Source organism: Musa acuminata, chromosome BXJ1-4, assembly GCF_036884655.1.
Source record: "Musa acuminata AAA Group cultivar baxijiao chromosome BXJ1-4, Cavendish_Baxijiao_AAA, whole genome shotgun sequence".
Taxonomy (NCBI): Eukaryota; Viridiplantae; Streptophyta; class Magnoliopsida; order Zingiberales; family Musaceae; genus Musa; species Musa acuminata.
In genome coordinates this window covers 11,423,283-11,442,907 of record NC_088330.1, presented here as the reverse complement: position 1 = coordinate 11,442,907, position 19,625 = coordinate 11,423,283, and the positions used below count along the sequence as shown (strand labels likewise).

The window sequence follows — 19,625 nt, the reverse complement described above, 5'->3', positions numbered from 1 at the left end:
GATTATTATAAAACTTTTACTTGAATAAGATAATTTTATATTATAAATATTTTTATTCATTTTATTTTGTTTGGAATGTGATCAAAATATTATTCATGCAAATATTTTTTAATAAATTTAGAAAGGACAAAAAGGAAAAAAATTTAAAAAAAATTATGTGAGATAAATTAGAGTTAATTTAGGAAAAAAACTTAATTCTTAATTTGAAATTAAAGTTAATTCATAAAAACACTTATTAATACGTTTTGATATGACAAAGTTGAGGGTTCAAAGCCTCTAATATATTCATATCTTAAACATTGATTTAGTGATTAATACTAACTTATCAAAAGTTAAGAATTCAAAACATATATTAATATTTTAAATATTGATCTGATGACAATATATCAAATCATTTACGAAAGGTTAAGATTTGAAACCTCTCTAACATATTAAAGGTATTAATTAATAAAAATATTTTACAGAATCTCATCTTTATCATTTATTATTTTATAATTAATTTATTAAATTAGAAAAAAAAAATTAAAGAAATGTACGAAAATGGTAAGCGAAGCGGCGGACAGCGAACCGATCGATGGTGAGCGCCATCATCGACCGTCCAGATGATTATGATCCAACGGCTGGGTCGCTACCGGACTCGACGAAATGATCATGTCGGGTTTAATTAAAATCCTATTGCCGCGATTTGGAATCCGGGTTTCTTTTGCTGCGACGACGGAGGAGGGCGAGCGAGAGGTGGTGTGACGATCGCTTCTCCTCCCGGATTCCTTCGCATTCCAGGCCGATTGATATTTCAATTACAATTGGCTGTTCTTTTCTCTTTTTACATCGTCATCTATTGTGGTGGAGATGTGCAGATTTCGGCCGTCACGTTGGACGAGGAGCACCAAGGCCGCTGCGGGAGCCACAAAGACCTATCCGCAGCAGGCTGGGACGATCCAAAAGATGGGATAAATAGTGACCGAGGAGGATGGCCATGCGAGGTTTGTGTTCTCTGATCACATTGATCAAAGGATGTTGTTGAATGTAATTTATCATGAGCTTCGTGGATTCTTCTTTTGTTCTCATTTATGTGTTGTTTTAATTGATCAATTCATAGATTATTACGGATTCTTCACATTCGTCAATAAATTTTTCCTCTAGTTGTAACTGTTCGCAGTTGCCTGTGGATACATGATTTAACTTGTTGTAATCAAATACCTGTGGATACCATTGGTTGTTTGGTCCAATGACCGGATTGAATACGGTTTGATGGAGTTAACAATATTTCAAGCATAAACATCTGGAAAGCGAGTGATTCTGAGATGAAGCATTAAACTACTTTTTAGGAACTTTCGACTCTTCAGAAATGTTGAATATATTAATGTTGGTGGTGGGAATGACAATGGTGAGCGCAGGAGACTCAGCGGCCAGAATGGGGACAATCATGGTTGCTATAAGTAGCCTTAACCTGCCAAGTTCACTGTTTGTTAAGTGGCATATCAAAATATTGGCGTAACCACATTTATGGGCACATGCATGATTTGTGGCAACAAAATGCTAAATGAAAATTTTGCAACAGGAGTTAGGAGAATCCCAATCACAAGCACCTATACTTCATCTTAAACTTTGAGATTTGTCATTGCCTGTCGATTAATTACTTCCGGACTTCTTGCTTAGTTTCATTTACTTTAATTGTTTCGAGGTTTTTTGTTGATCTGAACTGTTTAGTTTTTTTTTATCAGTGAACAGTGTCCTTTTTGTCTTACATGGGGTTTGTTTTTTCTTTGTTGACATTACACAGTCTTAGTTCTTCAGCTTAATTCAGGGAAACAGACCTTATAATGCTGCATACTTAAATCTAAGTGAGTAGATGCGATCAATAACACTTCTTACTGTTTAGAAGAGCCCATGTTTTGAGTCACTTAATGTTTCTAGTATTATTAAATAGAACAATGATTTCGTTTGAGTAATCTCTGAGAGCAACTGACATAGTTTGCAGTTTGCTTCAGCCTATGTTAATTTTGATGTTGAAAAGAGCAGCCCAGTTTGTGAGGCTCTTACCAATACATATTTCTCCAGGTCATTTGTTGGATAGATTACTGTCATTAGCATGAGGTTCTTTGGTGACAGTTCATTTAGGACCTTTAATACTCAATTAGTTTATATTCATTTTAATTAGCTCATTTATTCTGTTCTATAATTCCATTGATCTTTTGGTATGTTAATCTTTTGCTTATGATGAAATGGCCAACTAGAAATAGGTCAATCTGAGTGCCTTACATAATCCAGGCAAAAGTTTTTATGGCATCTTTGTCCTTGAAAGACTCCGTAGCATCTTTTTCCTTATTATGCAAGCTTTTGCAGCTAAAAAGGACATGGTCTTTTCAGTACGTTGTCATTGGGAATTAACACACTTGACACTTATCTAGAAGTACGATATGAATTATGTCATTTAGTTGACTATCTGAGTTGACATTATGTACTTGAATATATTTGTCACTGAATTTACTGGCATAATTGTCTTGATTCCAAGGAGTTCTAGCCATAGTCGGCAGGAACTCTGTTTCCCTCTTCAAGAGTTCTCCCTGGAAACTGAACTGGGAGCCAATTCATTTATCTGTTCAAGGCTTGAGGGGAACTTGACATGCATTCCAATCACACTTGATGAGTTTCTTATGGTTACTGGAAAACTCATATAGCATATATGCCATTATATATTCATACCTGTTCTAACTCATAGTTAACATATACCCCTTTCTCGGAAATTTCCATTGTTGCAGCTCAAAGCACTCCTCTAGCATCTTGTTTTCGTCATGCTGAAGCTTTTGGCAGGACAACAAAAAAATTTAGTAACATTTGTACATTCAAAAGCTCTCTCTACTTTTCTGTCCCTTAGTAATTTTTTTCTTTTTGCTCAATTTGCACTAGTGTCATCTATAAGATTACTTCTCCTTGTCTAGATTCATTTAAAATTCTATTGACACATATGATTCTATGATTCTATTTAATTAAATAAGATATATTATAAATATATTTAGATTTTGATTATGGTTATTGGTTACTAGAAAAAAAATTTATATTATAATAGAATTCCTAGTGGGATGTTCTTGATTAGAGGAGTTCTCTTAATAACTTATTTTAGACTCTTTGCTTTTGCTTATAAATAAATAGGATATCTAGGGGTTAAAGAAGCATTGACATAGTTTAGAGATTATAGTTTCTCTCTCAATCTTCCTGAACCATCAATCTAAGTTCTCCTTACATATTGATAGCAATTTGGTGGCAATAGTTGTGCCGAGCAGCATGTGCATCACAGCGGTCACACTGGGGATGGTCGCAGGTCGAGTGCTAGGCTGTTTGTGCAGGTGATGGCTTGGTGCGAGCAGCAGTCGCGCAAGCAGCACACACGCGACGGCCGCGCACGGGCAGAACCCGCGTCCAAGTGGCGACCGCGGGAGGGCCGCACAGTCGACAGCCACCCGTAGGTAGCGGTTGCGCAGGCGACGTCCGTGCGAGGGCACAGGCCATGCCCAGGAGACAACTGTGCGCGGGCACAAGCGGTGTCACGGTTGCGACAGCCATGCGCAGGCGATGGCCACGCCTATGTGGCGACCATGTGCGCTCAATTTGTACTGTAGGGGAGCCGCATAGTTGGCAGTCGCTCGTTGCAGCAATCGTGCAAGTGGTGTTAGGAACGAGTCGACACTAAGAGTGGAGGAGGGTGAATTAGTGCAGTGGATAAAAGTCATCGATTCGAAAATCTTCGTACCATAAAAACCCTTCGTACCATAAAAACCCGATTCTAACGAAAACTGTTTCGTAAAGATATTAAGAGTATGTGAGTGTAATGAAAGCAATTAGAAGGTAAAGCAGTTTGCACTAAAGGTAAATTGCTCAAAATGAAATGCAAACCGAGTTTTATAATGGTTCGGTCGTTGTGACCTACTTCCACTCCATCGATTCTTCTTCCATCGAGGCCATCGGCATTCACTAACAATATTCTTTCAATTGGTGAAGATCAACTACCCTTTTATACCCCTCTTCTTCATTTCATAGGTTTATGAGACAACCTTTTACAAGCACTCACTCCTCCCTAAATAGAATTCTAAACTTAGAACTAGATGAGGGATCTCTCAAGTGATTGTTACAGTGTTTCCCACTTTTAAGCTCTTTATGTTTATGTAAGTTAACTAGGATAAGAGGGATATTTATAGGCCTCAAGTGGATTCAAACCTGGAGCCTAAAAAGATCTCATCCCGAGTTTTTCGGGTCCTGGCAGTACCACCACCTATGTTGGATGGTACCACTGCCTACAGTACTAACACTGGGCGGTACCATCGCTTGGGAGACTGTGTTTGTGAAGTACCACCGCCTAGACTGGCGGTATCATCGCCTGATAGTCTCGGAGACTGAGTCTGGACGGTACCATTGTTTGACATAGTCTCGAAGACTGTGCCACAATGGTTCCACATGTTGGGTCATTATTTGGGCCTTTTCTCTTGGCCTAACACAGTCCAAACATGGGCCCAATTGGCCCATAATTGAGTTGGCCCAATTCCAACCAAATTATGTGCTAACTATAAATTCTAAGGCATACACTAAGTAAATCCAGTCCGGTTAGTCTTGATTTCTTCCGACGATCTTCCGGTGAACTTCCGACGATCTCTCAGCAATGTTCCAGTGGACTCCCGGTAAGCTCCTAGACTTCACAACGATCTTCTTGGTGAGTTCCGACGAGCTTCTTCGGCAAGATCCTAGACTTCTCGATCAATTCCGACAGAACTTCCGACAAACGTCCGGACTTCCGACGAACTCTTGAACTTCCAACGAAATCTCATTCTTGAATCCGGGACTTCATTTTGCTTCATGCCTTGATCACTATCGTAGTTAATCTTGCACAAATAAAACCTACTTCGATCTAGACAATTATTACAAAGCTTGAATCATGTTGTCCGGCATGTCATTGGTTCATCGATGCTTCGTCCGATTCTTCGGCGCATCGTCCTCTCTTACGGCTTATTGCCCAATCGACCAATTGACTTCTGCAATTCCAATTTTCTTAGCGTAATTTTCGCTCTTCTTGGCTCAATGCCTGAACTTATGGCCCGAAGCTTTCTGCCGATACGTTGATCGATCCTCCAGCTCGACGTCCAATCTTTTGAAATGTTTTTCTCCGGCCCAACATGATTCTTCATGTTTTAATTGTCTCTCCTTGATCGAAGCTTCCTGCGTCACTTAAACACACATTAAATCATAAACACTATCAATTTGTTTCATCATCAAAATCTGAGATTCAAAAGGTGACGGTAGCAATGCTGGTTTTTTGCAAAATTATAGTTTTGTCCCAGGGTTTCCTTTTGGTCAAATTATATCTTTGCCCTTATATATTTTATTAATATCTTTTAATATTTTGACAGTTCTTCCCTTTAGAAATGTCATAATTATACCTTATATCCTATCAATAAAATTACTATTTTTATGAAATCGAGAATTTCTAATTTATATCATAAATTATAAAATTGGTAAATATGACTTACTATAATTATGATTAAATTTGATCATGATTATATTTTGATTATTTGATTGAATTTAATTTTTTTTTTAAGTATAAATTATGATTTTCTTTTATAGTTTTCTCATATGACTTATTGATTACATTTTGCACGTGGTAAATAAAATCCAATTAATGTTCGTATATATTTTTTTGGTTATTCATATGTATATAGTTAAAATTATGAAATAATATTTATCTTCCACATGAAGGCGTAATTTATATGTTATTATGATTATAATTATTATATGAGTTTTTTCTTTTATTAATTAGTGTTCAATAATTATTATGGTTATTATTCTATTATTGAATTGCTTAGTATAAACTAAATTGAAAAAAATTGATGAATATTATTTGTAACTCATCTCACTAAGTTTTATTTAGCTTGTAGCTAGTAAAGTGGGTTGGGATGATAAGCTTTTGGGATATGAATTATAATAAAAGTCTTATTATTTATAAGATATTTTATATTATATTTTATTTTTTTATTAGTCCTATGACCACCAAAATTACCTGAACCAATAATCTATAAAATATATTATGGAATTAGTTCCAAATAATATTGAATAAAATAATATTGACACACATAATTATGAGATTTAGATAATCCAAAACGAGAATCTATTTCAAATAATTATGTGATGGGACATGATGATACTGTTTTGGATATCCTTGTAATTTAGCGTTGTATACCTAAAGGTAGCAACACTATTCCATAAGAATGGTATTAATCCTCCATAAATGATTATGTGTATGAACACTATATATGTCAATATTAAATGTAAAATATTGATGATATCAATAGTTTCACATTCATAAAAAAAATTTTCAAAGCATTAATGTTATATTATTACAATCGTACTTCATTCATTTTATCTTTGTAAATATCCCTATATTTTTTGAAATAAATAGCTTGAGTATATGCAAATTATATTGAATGAGTGAGACCTTGATCAGATTAATTGAAGGGAACACAGACTTAATTATTAAAAGTTCTATGAAATTAATAATTGAGGAGACTGATAAGGAAAGAACTGAAACACTCAATTTTATAATACTTAGACTTCAGTACAGTTTACAACTAGCGCATGAGAATATTTAAAGATTAATTTAAATTTTCTGATAAGTCATTAGCTAACACCTTAGTGAAAGAACTGACTACAAATGATAGTATTTAAGAAATTCAAAATTATATCCTCAAGTTAATTGATAAAGTTGTAAACATAAAACTCATAATATTTTGAGTATTATTCAAGAAGTGGGTAACAATAAAATAAGGATGAAGTATAAGTCACTTAAGTTTATAATTATTATATAAACTCATAAAAGAATATCTTCACAATAAAGTGTTATTTTATGAAAAAAATATAAGATTTGATTTAAAATTAAAAAGTATAAGTAAAACCTTTATATAATTTAAATTAAATATTATAAAAATTATTTTTCTAATACTTAGTGGATTAATTTGATGCTTCAACATATGTTATCAATAATAAATTTATTTTAATTATAAAAATGGATATATAAAAAAAAAGGTAAAACCAAAAGAGAATGAAATATTCATCTTAAAGTAAAAGCGATAGTAGTTTATATTTATCGCTTACATGCAAAGATGTTTTATTTGATGGATCTTGAGGATTCATGTTATGTTCTTATAATTCCAAGAATTTGAGTTCTTTACCTAGAATTATTAGAATATTGTTTCTCCTTTAGTGTGGTTGAAAACTTAATGTGATTCAATAAAGTTAATATTTGAATTCTGTATAATAGTCTATATAAAATTAATATGAATCTTAAGTTTACAATGATCCTATAATTAAATATTATTAAAAATATATATAGTTTCATAAACTCCTTGAGATTACGCTTATATGTACAGGTCATTTTATGTTTTCGTCTCATTAAAGAGAAGCATTTTATTACCATATAGATAATCTATTGAGATATTATTATATATATATATCTAATTCATATAAAGTCTCATGTTGTTGACACTCTTAAATCATACATAAATGAGGTTGAGAAATAATTAGATATAAAGGTTAAAATCATTATATCTGATAGGAGTAATAAATTTTATGATATTTATGATTAACCCAATTATAATTTTAATTGATTCTTGAAAAAATAAGGTATATTTGTTTAATATGATTTACCAGATGTATTACAGTAGAATATGATTGTTGAAAGGTAAAATTATACTCTTATAAATATGATTAGGAGCATGATGTATTATTCTTTTGTACTCAAAACAATGTGAGAAGAAGCTTTAAGGACAACTTGTATATCTTAAATAGAGTTCCTAATAAATAAATTACATGACTTCTTTTGAGTTATGGAATGATAGGAAACTTAACTTAAGATATTTATATTTTTAGAATTGTCATATAGAGATAAGGATCTTCAACTCACATAAAAGAAAATTAGATTTAATAATTATTTTTAAATATTTTATTATTTATTCAGAAAAGTTCAAAGGGGTACATATCTTATTGTCCTAATAATAGTAGGATGATAGTTAAATATGGTAATGTAAAATTCCTATAAAATAGTGAATCAACAGAAGTGAAAATCTTGAAATTTAATTTTGATATAAAGGAGATACAAGTTGATACTCCTTTATTATTCATTATTTGATAGATTATTGTTACTCAAATCATTAAATGATTTGATAAAGGTGAATAACAAAATAACATTACTAAACTCTTACATTATATTGATATCCATATTAATGGTCTTGTAGAATAACCACAAATGATAGCCTTGGGAATATCTTAAAGGGAAAGGAATTCTATCATTTATGGTTATTATATGGTATATCTATAAGAATTATATTATGATATAAAAATCAGAATGAATCCCTCATTGTTTTTAAGTCATGAGAGGTAGCGATTCTAATAAATAATATGATATAATAAAATAAGAGTTACAATCAATAACTAGAATGATGTCTGATAAATTTATCGAATTATTCAATAATTGTAAAAGAGTCTATTATATAAATATGATTCAAAGGACAATGTTGAATGATATAATGGTGAGACTTGTGGTTAAAAGTTTTACTCATAAAAAATGTATCAATTATAAAGAGACATTTAGTTTTTAAATAAACTCGTTAAGAGTTTGAGTTATATCATATTGATATGAAAACAAGTTTTTGATTAAGGATCTAGCTTTATATGAGTTACTCTAAACGATTCATAGAGAAAATAAAATAAATATAAAATTTGGTATGCAAATTCAGGAATCCATTTATGATCTTAAACAAGCTTTAAGATAATAATATATAAATGTTCTTGATATCATTATTTTTTTTTCAGATTTAAGAAAAAAATATTATTGATTAATATTTATATCTAAAGATCCGTAGGAGCAAGTTTATTGGTCTTATATATGGATAATATTTTGCTTATTGATTTATTATACTAAATCAAAAAATTTGTCATCAAGAGTTTTAAGATAATTAATATGAATGAGACATCTTATTAGCATTGAGATATTTAGAGATAGATCTAAATGATTATTAAGACTATCTCAGAAAGGATATATTGACCGAGACTTAAAAGGATTTAATATACAGTTTTGTTCAATAAACTATAAAAATAAAATTTTAGTCAAAAGTAAATGCTTTAAAATGATTTGAAAAGAATTAGATAAAGAAAATATTCTTTGTATATGCGTAGTTGGAAGTCTATAGTCAAGCATGTGTCGGAACAAATAAGTTTTATTATTAAAATATTAAGTATATAGTAGAGTTATCCAGAAGTAAAAATACTAAAGGACTGTAATGAAAATAATAAAATATCTAGAAGGGACGAATGATTATATGCTCACATGTATAAAATTATATTAGCTTGAAATGATGGTATTTTTCATATGTTGATTCTATAAAAAACCTCGATAATAAGAAATTCATCTTATGGCTAATATCTATATCAATTAGAGAGGTAATTTATTATTATATTATTAATAATAGAAGTTGATTTTGTGGTATGCTTTGAGGCTATTGATCAAACTTTATAATTGTAAAATTTTATCTTAGGACCCAATGTGGTCGGACTCAATTGTCAAGTCGCTGAAGATATTTTGTGACATCGTAGTAGTTTTCTTCTCTAACAATGACAAATACTATTATATCTCCATGCATTATGGTATAAAATACTTAATGGTTAGAGAAGAAAAGTTTAGAAACATCCAATGTCAATTAATTACTTGAGTTCTACTATATTGATTGCTGATCCATTCACTCAAGACTTACAACCTAAAGTATTTTGAAAGAATATGTTCTTATGATTGGGTTTGTGAGCAACCCATAAAAGGATATGGTAACGTATGTTTGAGTGGATACTATAATTGATATTCTTACTTACATACTTAAAGTTATTTATTTATTTCTGTTATCATGTTCATAATTATGTACATACGATTGAATATGATAACATGATTGTCTTGACAAGACAAATTACAAGTCATTTTGGACTGTATTAGAAAATGTTAATAGTGTTATGATGCATAGAAAGAAGTGTGACATTAATGACATACAATCGTTATGACTCGTATTGTTAGCCAAACTTAATGTAGTATTATTATATTTATTAGACTTATTAATTTATTTTTAAAAATTCGTGTGCGTATAAATAGTTTTTTTTTCAAATTCAGAATTCAATTGGATAAAATTATTTTAAAATAAATTTTATTTATTTATTTTTTATTTTAAGTCTTTTTATATTTTATTAATTAATGGATCAAGTGGGAGAATGTTAGATTATGTGGTTCTATTTAATTAGGTAAGATATATTATGAATATGATTGGATTCTTATTATAGTTATTGGCCAATAGAAAAGAAGTTCTAGGATTCCTTAGGGAATGTCCTTACGATAGAAACTCTCATAATAATTTATCATAGATTATCTGCTCTCGTCTATAAATAGATAGAACATATAGGGGCTAAAGAGACAAGATTATAGTTTTTCTCTCGACTTTCTTGAATCATCAATTTAAGTGATCGATAGAAAGAGTGGAGAATGAGAGTCTAGTTCTCTTTGCAGATTGACAGCGATTTTGAATCTAAATACAATGTCCAAATCACATAGTAATCCTTTTTCATATGATATCAAAAGGTATCTATCGTAAAAATTAATATAATATTATTTGATTTCAATCTTAGCATAAATTTTTTTTTGGTATTACATATAGTATATTACATATTTTATGTTATTATTGGCACAAATCAAAAGCTCTTTTTTTTTTTTTTTCTGTCCCTTTGTAATTTCTTATTTTTACTCGATTCTTGCACTGTTGCCATCTAATCTTGTGGTGACTGTCGCGTTCGCAGGAGGCGGAAAGCAAATCTATGTACTAAAGGACATTGGTTCCAAGTAGCTTTCCTCCATCTACTATTTGCTGGTTGCAGATTCCTACAAGAGGATAGGCTTCCAGATGATACTTTCCGAAACTTGATCCGGCGTTTGCAACAGGTGCGAATAGTTAGTCAACTTGCTTTTCAATGTTTTTATTTTATAAAGGAAACCGAATTAGCTACAGAAAGAACCTCCGACAACATAGTACAAAACTTCAGGCCGCAATTATCTTGTCAAAAAAAGATCGTTCTTACTTGCATAGTAGTAGCCTTCGGTGGTTCACACTCCTCGCTGCTTGCTGGCCGAGTGCGTTCTTTAGCATGTCCAAAGCTTTGTTTATTTGTAATCCGATTGTGTTTTTCTACGAATTTGGGACAGAAGGCTCATTTTAGAGATGGAAAATTATAGGTAAAATAAGCAGCCATCGTTTGGCACGGTAATACGATGCGATTTATCACATCACAATCGTGATAAACGTGTTTTATCTGTTCATACTGCTTGTACAGCAGCAGAGTCCTTCTGGTGAGCAACGCTGCAGAAGTACTAAATCGAGAACCTGACAGATTTTGACAGATCGTGAGCAACCATCCAGAAACGACGAAAGAGTCTGCTCACTTTATCTCTCTTTTTAATTTTACTGCAAAATAGATGTTTGTCCTTTCCGATCAATGATGCTGAGCATTCATCGTGAAGAACCCAGGCGCTCGTGCTTCTCTCTCTTGGTGCGCGTGTGACTGCACAGACTCATGTGGCCCTACTGTAGCAGCGGGCACCAAAGAAGCGCCTCCGCTCTCACCCGCCGCCAACTAACATTCCGTGTCGTCCCCGGAATACCCTCCAACGGCCTCTGGTTTTACAGAGCTGCCTTGCTATGGATCTGTCCCTCTGCTCCATGCAAAGTAAATGAGGAGAAACATGGGTAATGCGGTAATTGCACATACCAACTAATTGGCCGACAAGTCAACGAGTCTCTCTTTACTCCCATCTGATCATTACCTCGGAGGGAGGCCTTATTTTTCCCATTTGTAGCTCCATATTTAACTGCAAGAGTCGAGAGCAGTTTGGTATGAATCTGATGGCGGAGAACGGGGGCGGCGGCGGCGGTGGCGGAGCAGGAGGAGGAGGAGGAGGTGTAGTCCGAGGAGGGAAGGCGGCGGTTCCAGGGCCGGGGACGCTGCCGCGGCCCACCATAACCCTCCCTCCCCGTTCCTCCTTCGAGAGCCTCTTCCACGGCGGCGCCGGGGGCGCGTCGGAGGTGAGCCCCGGTCCACTGACGCTGGTGTCGAGCTTCTTTGCCGAGGAGTCCGAGTCGGACTGTTGCTCCTTCACCCAGCTGCTCGTTGGCGCGATTAATTCTCCGGTGGCGGCGGCGAAGAGGACGGTAGCCTCCTCGGGGGAGCAGGGGAAGGAGGCGGAGAAGCGCTCCAGTGGCAGGGAAGCGGAGAGTGGTGGTGGATTGGTTCGGTTGGGGCAGAGTCGGCCACCGGGACTGGCGATTAGCCAGCCGCAGATGTTCACTGTACCGCTCGGGTTGAGCCCTGCCGGCTTGCTTGATTCTCCTGCCTTCCTTTCTTCTGGCCTGGTATGTATTTCTTTGAAAATCCAATCTTGATATTTTTTTGCCGTCATTATTTATAGATAAAATTAAGTGTGGATGCCTAAAGCATGTCAGATAGTACTTAGTAACACGTTATGAATTCGGCACCCAAGTTGTTGTTGTTGTTTATAATTCTGCCCATGTCTTAAATAGTGATAAATTCAAAATTTTGCAACATCTAAAATATCTTAATTAGGGGTTTTACAAGTAAGTTTGAAATCTATGCGATACATAAATTGAATTTTAGATTAAAGCTAAACTGAAGATTCAGAACGGACGTCGAGCTATTAATACAACCAAGTTGCTTGTATGAGGGTATAAATTGTACTGGTCGATTCGGCCCACTGCTTAGGAAAGAATACTGGCAATTTGGCACTAGAGAAGGATGCAAAGCAGGGTGCTGTCTTGGTTCGTAATGTTATAATGGATGCTACTCCATCTTGATGTGTTTTTGAGTTAACAGTGAATGGGATTTTACTACTAAAATGGTCTAGCCGGACTCCTATCGAAAAGGGATGGATAGTTTTGGATGCATGTTTACTGCAAATTAAGTTTCCTTCAGATAAATTTATTTTAGCAAATTAAAAATTGTTGCTGCCTTGATGCCGTTGACGGAGGAATCATCAGAGCTTGATTCTATCCCGAAGGCACAAGCTCATCCTGATGGCCTATGTGGCAGTCATGAGAGGTGGTTAGAGTGGGGGAAGGCCCAACTAATGCAATCCCGAGGTGTTGCTAGTTCACCCGGGGTAGATTCTGCGTCGGATTGAAGTGGTATGGGCTTCCTTGGGGTTTTGGAGATGAGCTGAGGCGTGCCTTGGCTTCGCCGGGAACCTTGCACAAGCGATCAACGTTGGGCGAGTTCCCAACTCGACCCCTCTGATGGTAAAGTTAGTTTCTAAAAAGAGTGGGAGCAAAAGGGTTTCTTGTGTGTCAATCCCCCTTTCAGGCCTTGGGGATTGGCTTTTATACCTAAGTAGCCGACAAAGGAAGACCGACGATTGATGTGGGTGGTCCTATACATCCTTCAAGGGCTAATTTATACAGACGGTCGGTGGATACATTTTCTTGTGGCGCGTCGTTAGCAAAGGACGATTGTAGGGGTGTCGTTTGTCAGGGTTGGCGCCTACTCGGGATAAGTGGATAACGATTGCCTATGCCAGGCAACCGAAAAAGGGGGAAATAGAGCGGCAAGGAATTGACCTTCCACCCCTGGCCAACCACAGTTTCGGGAAAGGCCGCACAGGGCGACCGCATGGAACATTAATCACTAACAGCGAAACCTATTTCCCCCTTTTTTAGTAACCTAGCATAGGCAATCGTCATTCGTTTATCCTATGTAGGTGCCAACCCTGACAAACGGCACCCCTGCAACCATCCTTTACTGACGGCGTGCCACATAAAATTGTATCCACCAGCCATCTGCATAAATGAGCCTCCGAAAGACGTACGAGCCTATCCACATCAATCGTCGACCTCCCTTCGCCGTTACTTAGGTTTAAAAGCTAGTCCCCAAGGCCTGAAGAGGGGATCGACACACAAGAAACGTTACTGCTTCCACTCTCTTCAAAAACTAACTTTACCATCAGAGGAGTCGGGTCGGGAATTCCCCCGACGCTGACCATTTGTGCAGGGTTCACGACAAAGCCAATGCACACCTTGGCTCATCTCCAGAACTCCGAGGAAGCTCAGACCACCTTGGTCCGACGTGGAATCCATCTCGGGCAAACAAGTAGCATCTCGAGATTGCATCGGCTAGATCTTTCCCATTCCAACCACCATTTGTGATTGCCATGTGGGCCATCAGGACGAGCTTGTGCCTTTGGGACAGAATCAAGCTGTGACGACTCCTCGGTCAATGATATCAAGGCAGTAACAAGAAGTAAGGCTTATTGAAATATACACTGATATTATCTGATCTAATGAAGTCATAAGTTGAAATCGTACATTTATTGATGATCGGAAGATGATATAAATTTTTCATTACTCTACATGTGGTTGGTGACTGCTGATCATTGTGTAACACACTGAGTAGGTTCAAACAAATGTCAGAACAGCTGGCTGGCATGGATCATTAGAGTAATATTTACAAAATCTATGTAGCAAAACATTGATGAGGTGATTAATAGAGGAAATTAATGACTGAATTATTCAAGTTGATATCCATTCAAAATAATAAAATCTGTTTGTTTCCATAGTCAGAATATTGTGTTATAGATAAGCGTCTTTATAATCTTAATGTTGACAAATTAATGTGTTTTGGACATTCTACCTGCTGGTGATAACAACAATGAGAAGGAAGTTTAGAGTAGCTAATGTTGTGAAGGGAACCTTAAAATTATGTGATGTTTCATAACCCTTTATTAAGGTGTATCATTTGAGCAAAAGGTGGTCGTTGTATCAACGTAATTAAACTATTTGACTAAATACTTGATTTTATTTATGTTCCTCTAGAGTCTATGATTCTATCATCAATGGAGTGCTATGAGGAGATCAATGTGGAAAGGACAAAAAACTAAGCATTTAATCAGCAAAAAAATTATCATGAGAGAAAGCAGATGTGATGTATGTTGCACCTTTTATTGGAAGTTGTTAGTGGATTTCGAAGGTCATATTTTTTTTGAGAAATACATTCATGGTTTCTAGTTCTGAAAAGTTTTGACTTCACCATATAGTGTTAGCATGGTATCAGCACGGGTCTATTTCCAGGTCAGGTAGCACACTAAGATAATGTCATGGCCGACATGGCCGAGTCTATTGAAATAATTAACCTATTAACTTTGTCTAGCCTGAATCACTGACCCATTAATTTTGTTAATTGTAGTACACTCATCCAATTTTTATAGACCAATTTAAGTCCTCTTCGAACTTTCTACGAGGACGAATCTGGGGATGTTACACATGCTTTTCCATATACTTCTGCTTAAGATAGCTAGTAGGGGTCTTGTGCAGTTTCATGCTGATGTTGATGTTGTGAGGCATGCCGACGGAAAGAAAATTCCTGTCTACTGTGAATTGAGTATGGAGAGGCAGTAGAAGTTTAGTTCAAAATGAATATGATCTTGTATGCAGATGACAGCGTATGTTACCATAATCAGCAACCTATGACCAATTTTTGTGAAGAGGGTTCTGGCACACTCAGCCATCTACGTTCTGTTATAAAAATAATACTTCATTAGGAATGTTAAGTTCTGAGATGTCAGAAAAAATCTAGCTGTGTAGGCATAAAATGATCCTTCAGCCAACTTTCGGTAGAGTTATCGAAAACCTTGAGGAAAATGTGTAAACTTGTTTATCCACCTCTCATTCCACTCTCTTATGTACCTCCTTGTTTAATAGGCCATGTATTATCATTTCAATTGTTAGAAAGACTCGGTTTTTGTACCAAAAGTTACAACTCTATTGGTCAATATGGAGATCAGTAATCTGGAGATCATTGTTGACAATGACTAAAACTTCCAGGTTTGACTATAAAGCAGTCTATCATTGGTAAAGCATGTCCTAAGTGATAATGGAAAATGATGAGTGCATCTTATACTTTGCTTCTCTTTGATGTGTTCTTCAATTATGATACTTTTATCACTAATACTTACTATTACTTGTTTCCCAAGGTTGAGACATATTTGAACACACTTTGTATTATTAGTTTATGAATAAAGTAATGCTCTTGTCTTTAAAGAATTTTTGTTGAAGTCTCAGTTGTTTTTCACTGATCCCTATAGGGGAATTTTGCAATGTCTCACCAAGAAGCCCTTGCTCAAGTCACAGCCCAAGCTGCAGAGTCTCAATTTAGAATGCAGAGTGAAGCTGAATTTCCATCATCTTTCTTAGCAGCAACAACCTCCTCCTCATCACAACAACCAATTCCGGAGACTCCTACTATCAAACCAACTTATGCTGCAGAAGAATCTGCGGACGGATCCCAATCTGATCGGAGGTTGGAATCTAATACTGCTATCGTCAACAACAATGCTCATGATGGCTACAATTGGCGCAAGTATGGTCAGAAGGTTGTGAAAGGAAGTGAATATCCCAGGAGCTATTACAAATGCACCCATCCAAAATGTCCAGTTAAGAAAAAGGTAGAATGTTCAGTAGATGGTCAAGTAACTGAGATAATCTATAAGGGCCAACATAATCATCAACGTCCGACACCAAATAAACGCGCCAAGGAAGCCAATAGTTTTCCAAGTGGATTGAATGAAATGAACGAGAGCCTTGACAATCCTAAACCAGGCTCTCTGCCTCATCATGGACATTTCAGCAAACGGAACGACATAACTGCTGCTCCGATTTCCAGAAGAGATCAAGAATCTGATCATGGGACACCTGAACAATTATCTGGGTCAAGTGATGGTGAAGAAGGGGCTGAAATTAGGACAGATGAAGGAGATGACGATGATGAGCGTGATCCCAAAAGGAGGTATTGTGATATGCATACCAAAATTGTTTATAATTATCATCATTCTTGAGTTCACGAGATCAACTTTGGCTGATCTGCAGGAACATGGCAGCATCTTCTCATAGGACACTGAATGAGCCCAGGATCATTGTGCAGACAACAAGCGAGGTTGATCTTTTGGATGATGGCTATAGATGGCGCAAATATGGGCAAAAAGTGGTGAAAGGAAATCCTAATCCAAGGTAGCATCTTTTCTGTTCAATTTTATAACCTGCTTTTGGTACAACAATATGCTTCACATGCATATTTTGGTATTATTTTAAATTATCTTTGATTCTAGCATATAAGTGCTTGCAGAAAGTACTATGTTAATTGGATATTTTGGAAGGTCTTGTAAGTTTTCTGCCATCTTACTAGAGCCTGACAAGTTTTTCACAAATGTTTCTTAAGGAGAGAGACTTGGAAGATGTTATTGATTTAATCATCCTGTCAAACATGTCTCCATGCTTGTTGGTCGAGTCTGGACAAGCACTTCGAAGTGGGCATCACATTGAATATCGAAATGATAGGTACCATAGGAAGCTAAGGTGACAAAAGGATATTGTTAGGTTGCTTGTGGCTATATTTGCTTTGGTATAATTCTTCTTCCATAGCTAATATGCATGGGAGGTTACAGGCTCTCTACATCGTAATATCGGACGTTCATTTTCAAATTGACTATTCTGCTATGGATTCGGACAGCTTAATCCTTCTTAATTCAATGCAGGAGCTATTATAAATGCACGTATGCGGGATGCAATGTCAGGAAGCATATCGAGAGGTCTCCGACAGATCCCAAAGCTGTAATAACATCATACGAGGGAAAACATAACCATGATATCCCAGCAGCTAGAAATAGCAGCCATAACACTGTGTCTGTCGGCACTGCTTCCAGCAATGCAGTTTCTGATCAAGCTTCCCTTGCATCTTCAAACTTCAGAAACCAACATCAAAGGCCAGTTGCAGTCCTCCAGCTTAAAGAAGAGCATGAAAACACCTAAAATTTTCTGCCATGATATTTTTAGGTCTTGCTGCATTCCCCGGAGTTATCAAGGCTAGAAAGTAAGTTCAGCAAAATGTGATATTTCATGCTTACTATATTCTAGTATTTTATGTGACCTAGCCGATAGTTCTTTGTGTGCTATTATTTATATACCTACCGCTCTCTTTGATAATTATCATTCACGTGCATTCATTCCTTTTCACTCTAAGGTCATTTGACATAAAATGAGATTGATGATTGTATAGATGTTTGCCTCGGGAGTCCAAAGATCTGGCAGTGGATACTTGGGTTAGATTCTGCATTATCCATGTAACTATTTATTAAGCTAATTAGACATAACAGAGTCGTGATTTTACATTGTGTTCAGCCACATTCTTAGGTATTAAGCTAATTAGACATAACAGAGTCGTGATTTTACATTGTGTTCAGCCACATTCTTAGGACCGACTGATTTCAAACAGGTAGTGCTGAGTGCTGACTACTTGTATTTACTTTGATACCTTATTCTGCGGTTTCAAGTGTGTTTGCGAGGCACTCTGCTATCATCTGGCTGCTTGTATAAATGCAGACAAAACAAAGTTGACTTATCATTTCCTTAATCAAAGGAAAGCCTGAGGTAAAGATTATTAAATATGAACCATGATTTTTTTTAGGCTTTGTCATTATTGATTTCCATGTATGACAATTAGTGCAATTATTTTTCTGAAGATTGAAAGAAACTTAAGAAATATGATTTCTAGAATAGAAACATGAAAGCAGCCCAGGAAAATTTAAGATCGTCGGTCCCTTTTTTTTTCCCAGAAATAGCATGTCTGCTCTTACTTTTTTAAGATATCATATATCCCTCGAAATATCGAAATATGAAGACCACTGTTCCTTACATTAAAACCATCAAAAACACATAAATTAATCGTTTCTAACTGTGGTGATCAGCGTTGGTTTTAGCTAAAGATTGCTAATGTTAGTGAGTTTTAATTAACAGTCAAACGATATATATTAGGGCAAATTCACTAAAACATCCTATGTTTTTACTTTTTCACATTGAATATCTTTTTTTTTTATTATCATATAGTATTCTTTATTTTTTTTTAAAAAATAGTATTATCCTTGGTATGTGCCCCTCGTCGTCACCTATCGCTTTCGTGTGCTTGTCTTCGATGGCCATCTCCATCTTGTTGTACCCCACCTCACTCCTCTTAGCCTCGCCCTCGACCTCCTTTGCCTCCATCATGCCCTCGTCACCTAACTCAATCTTTTTTGCGGAGGAGTTCCTCCATCGACGCTTTGGGCAAAGGCAACCATTATGGAGCTTTGTCTCCATCAATCGATCAAGGATGACAATGGGTAGAGATAGTCATCAAGGATGACAATGGATAGAGGAAGCCATCGTGGCGATGCAATGAGGACGACAATGGGCCTCACGAGACCTGCAATGATGGCAACAAAGCGATGAAGATAGTGACAAGGGCTCTATGGGTAGGGTAAAGGCGACGATAAAGATTGTGAACGAGAGTGAGGATTGTTATCACTTGTGGAGGCCTCGTTACTATTTTCACCATCCTCTTAGGCCCTGTGAGAACTTTGTCGCCATGCATCCACCTCACAATAAGGATTAATGTTGTTTCAATTTGCATATAACAAACATAAGCAAAAGGGAATAGAACGATGGAGAGCGAGGGGCGAGGGAAGC

At 35.9% G+C, this 19,625-nt stretch overlaps 1 protein-coding gene across 1 annotated transcript; it reads left to right on the top strand.

Annotated features, from left to right (window-relative positions):
- The first annotated feature begins 11,829 nt into the window (after window positions 1–11,829).
- On the top strand, window positions 11,830–18,137 carry LOC135648840 (probable WRKY transcription factor 4). The gene is made up of 4 exons (XM_065166813.1): window positions 11,830–12,476; window positions 16,214–16,914; window positions 16,995–17,135; window positions 17,660–18,137. Exons 1-4 carry the CDS (start codon window positions 11,961–11,963, stop codon window positions 17,931–17,933), a joined length of 1,632 nt encoding a protein of 543 aa, XP_065022885.1. The 5' UTR covers window positions 11,830–11,960; the 3' UTR covers window positions 17,934–18,137.
- Window positions 18,138–19,625: the final 1,488 nt, after the last annotated feature.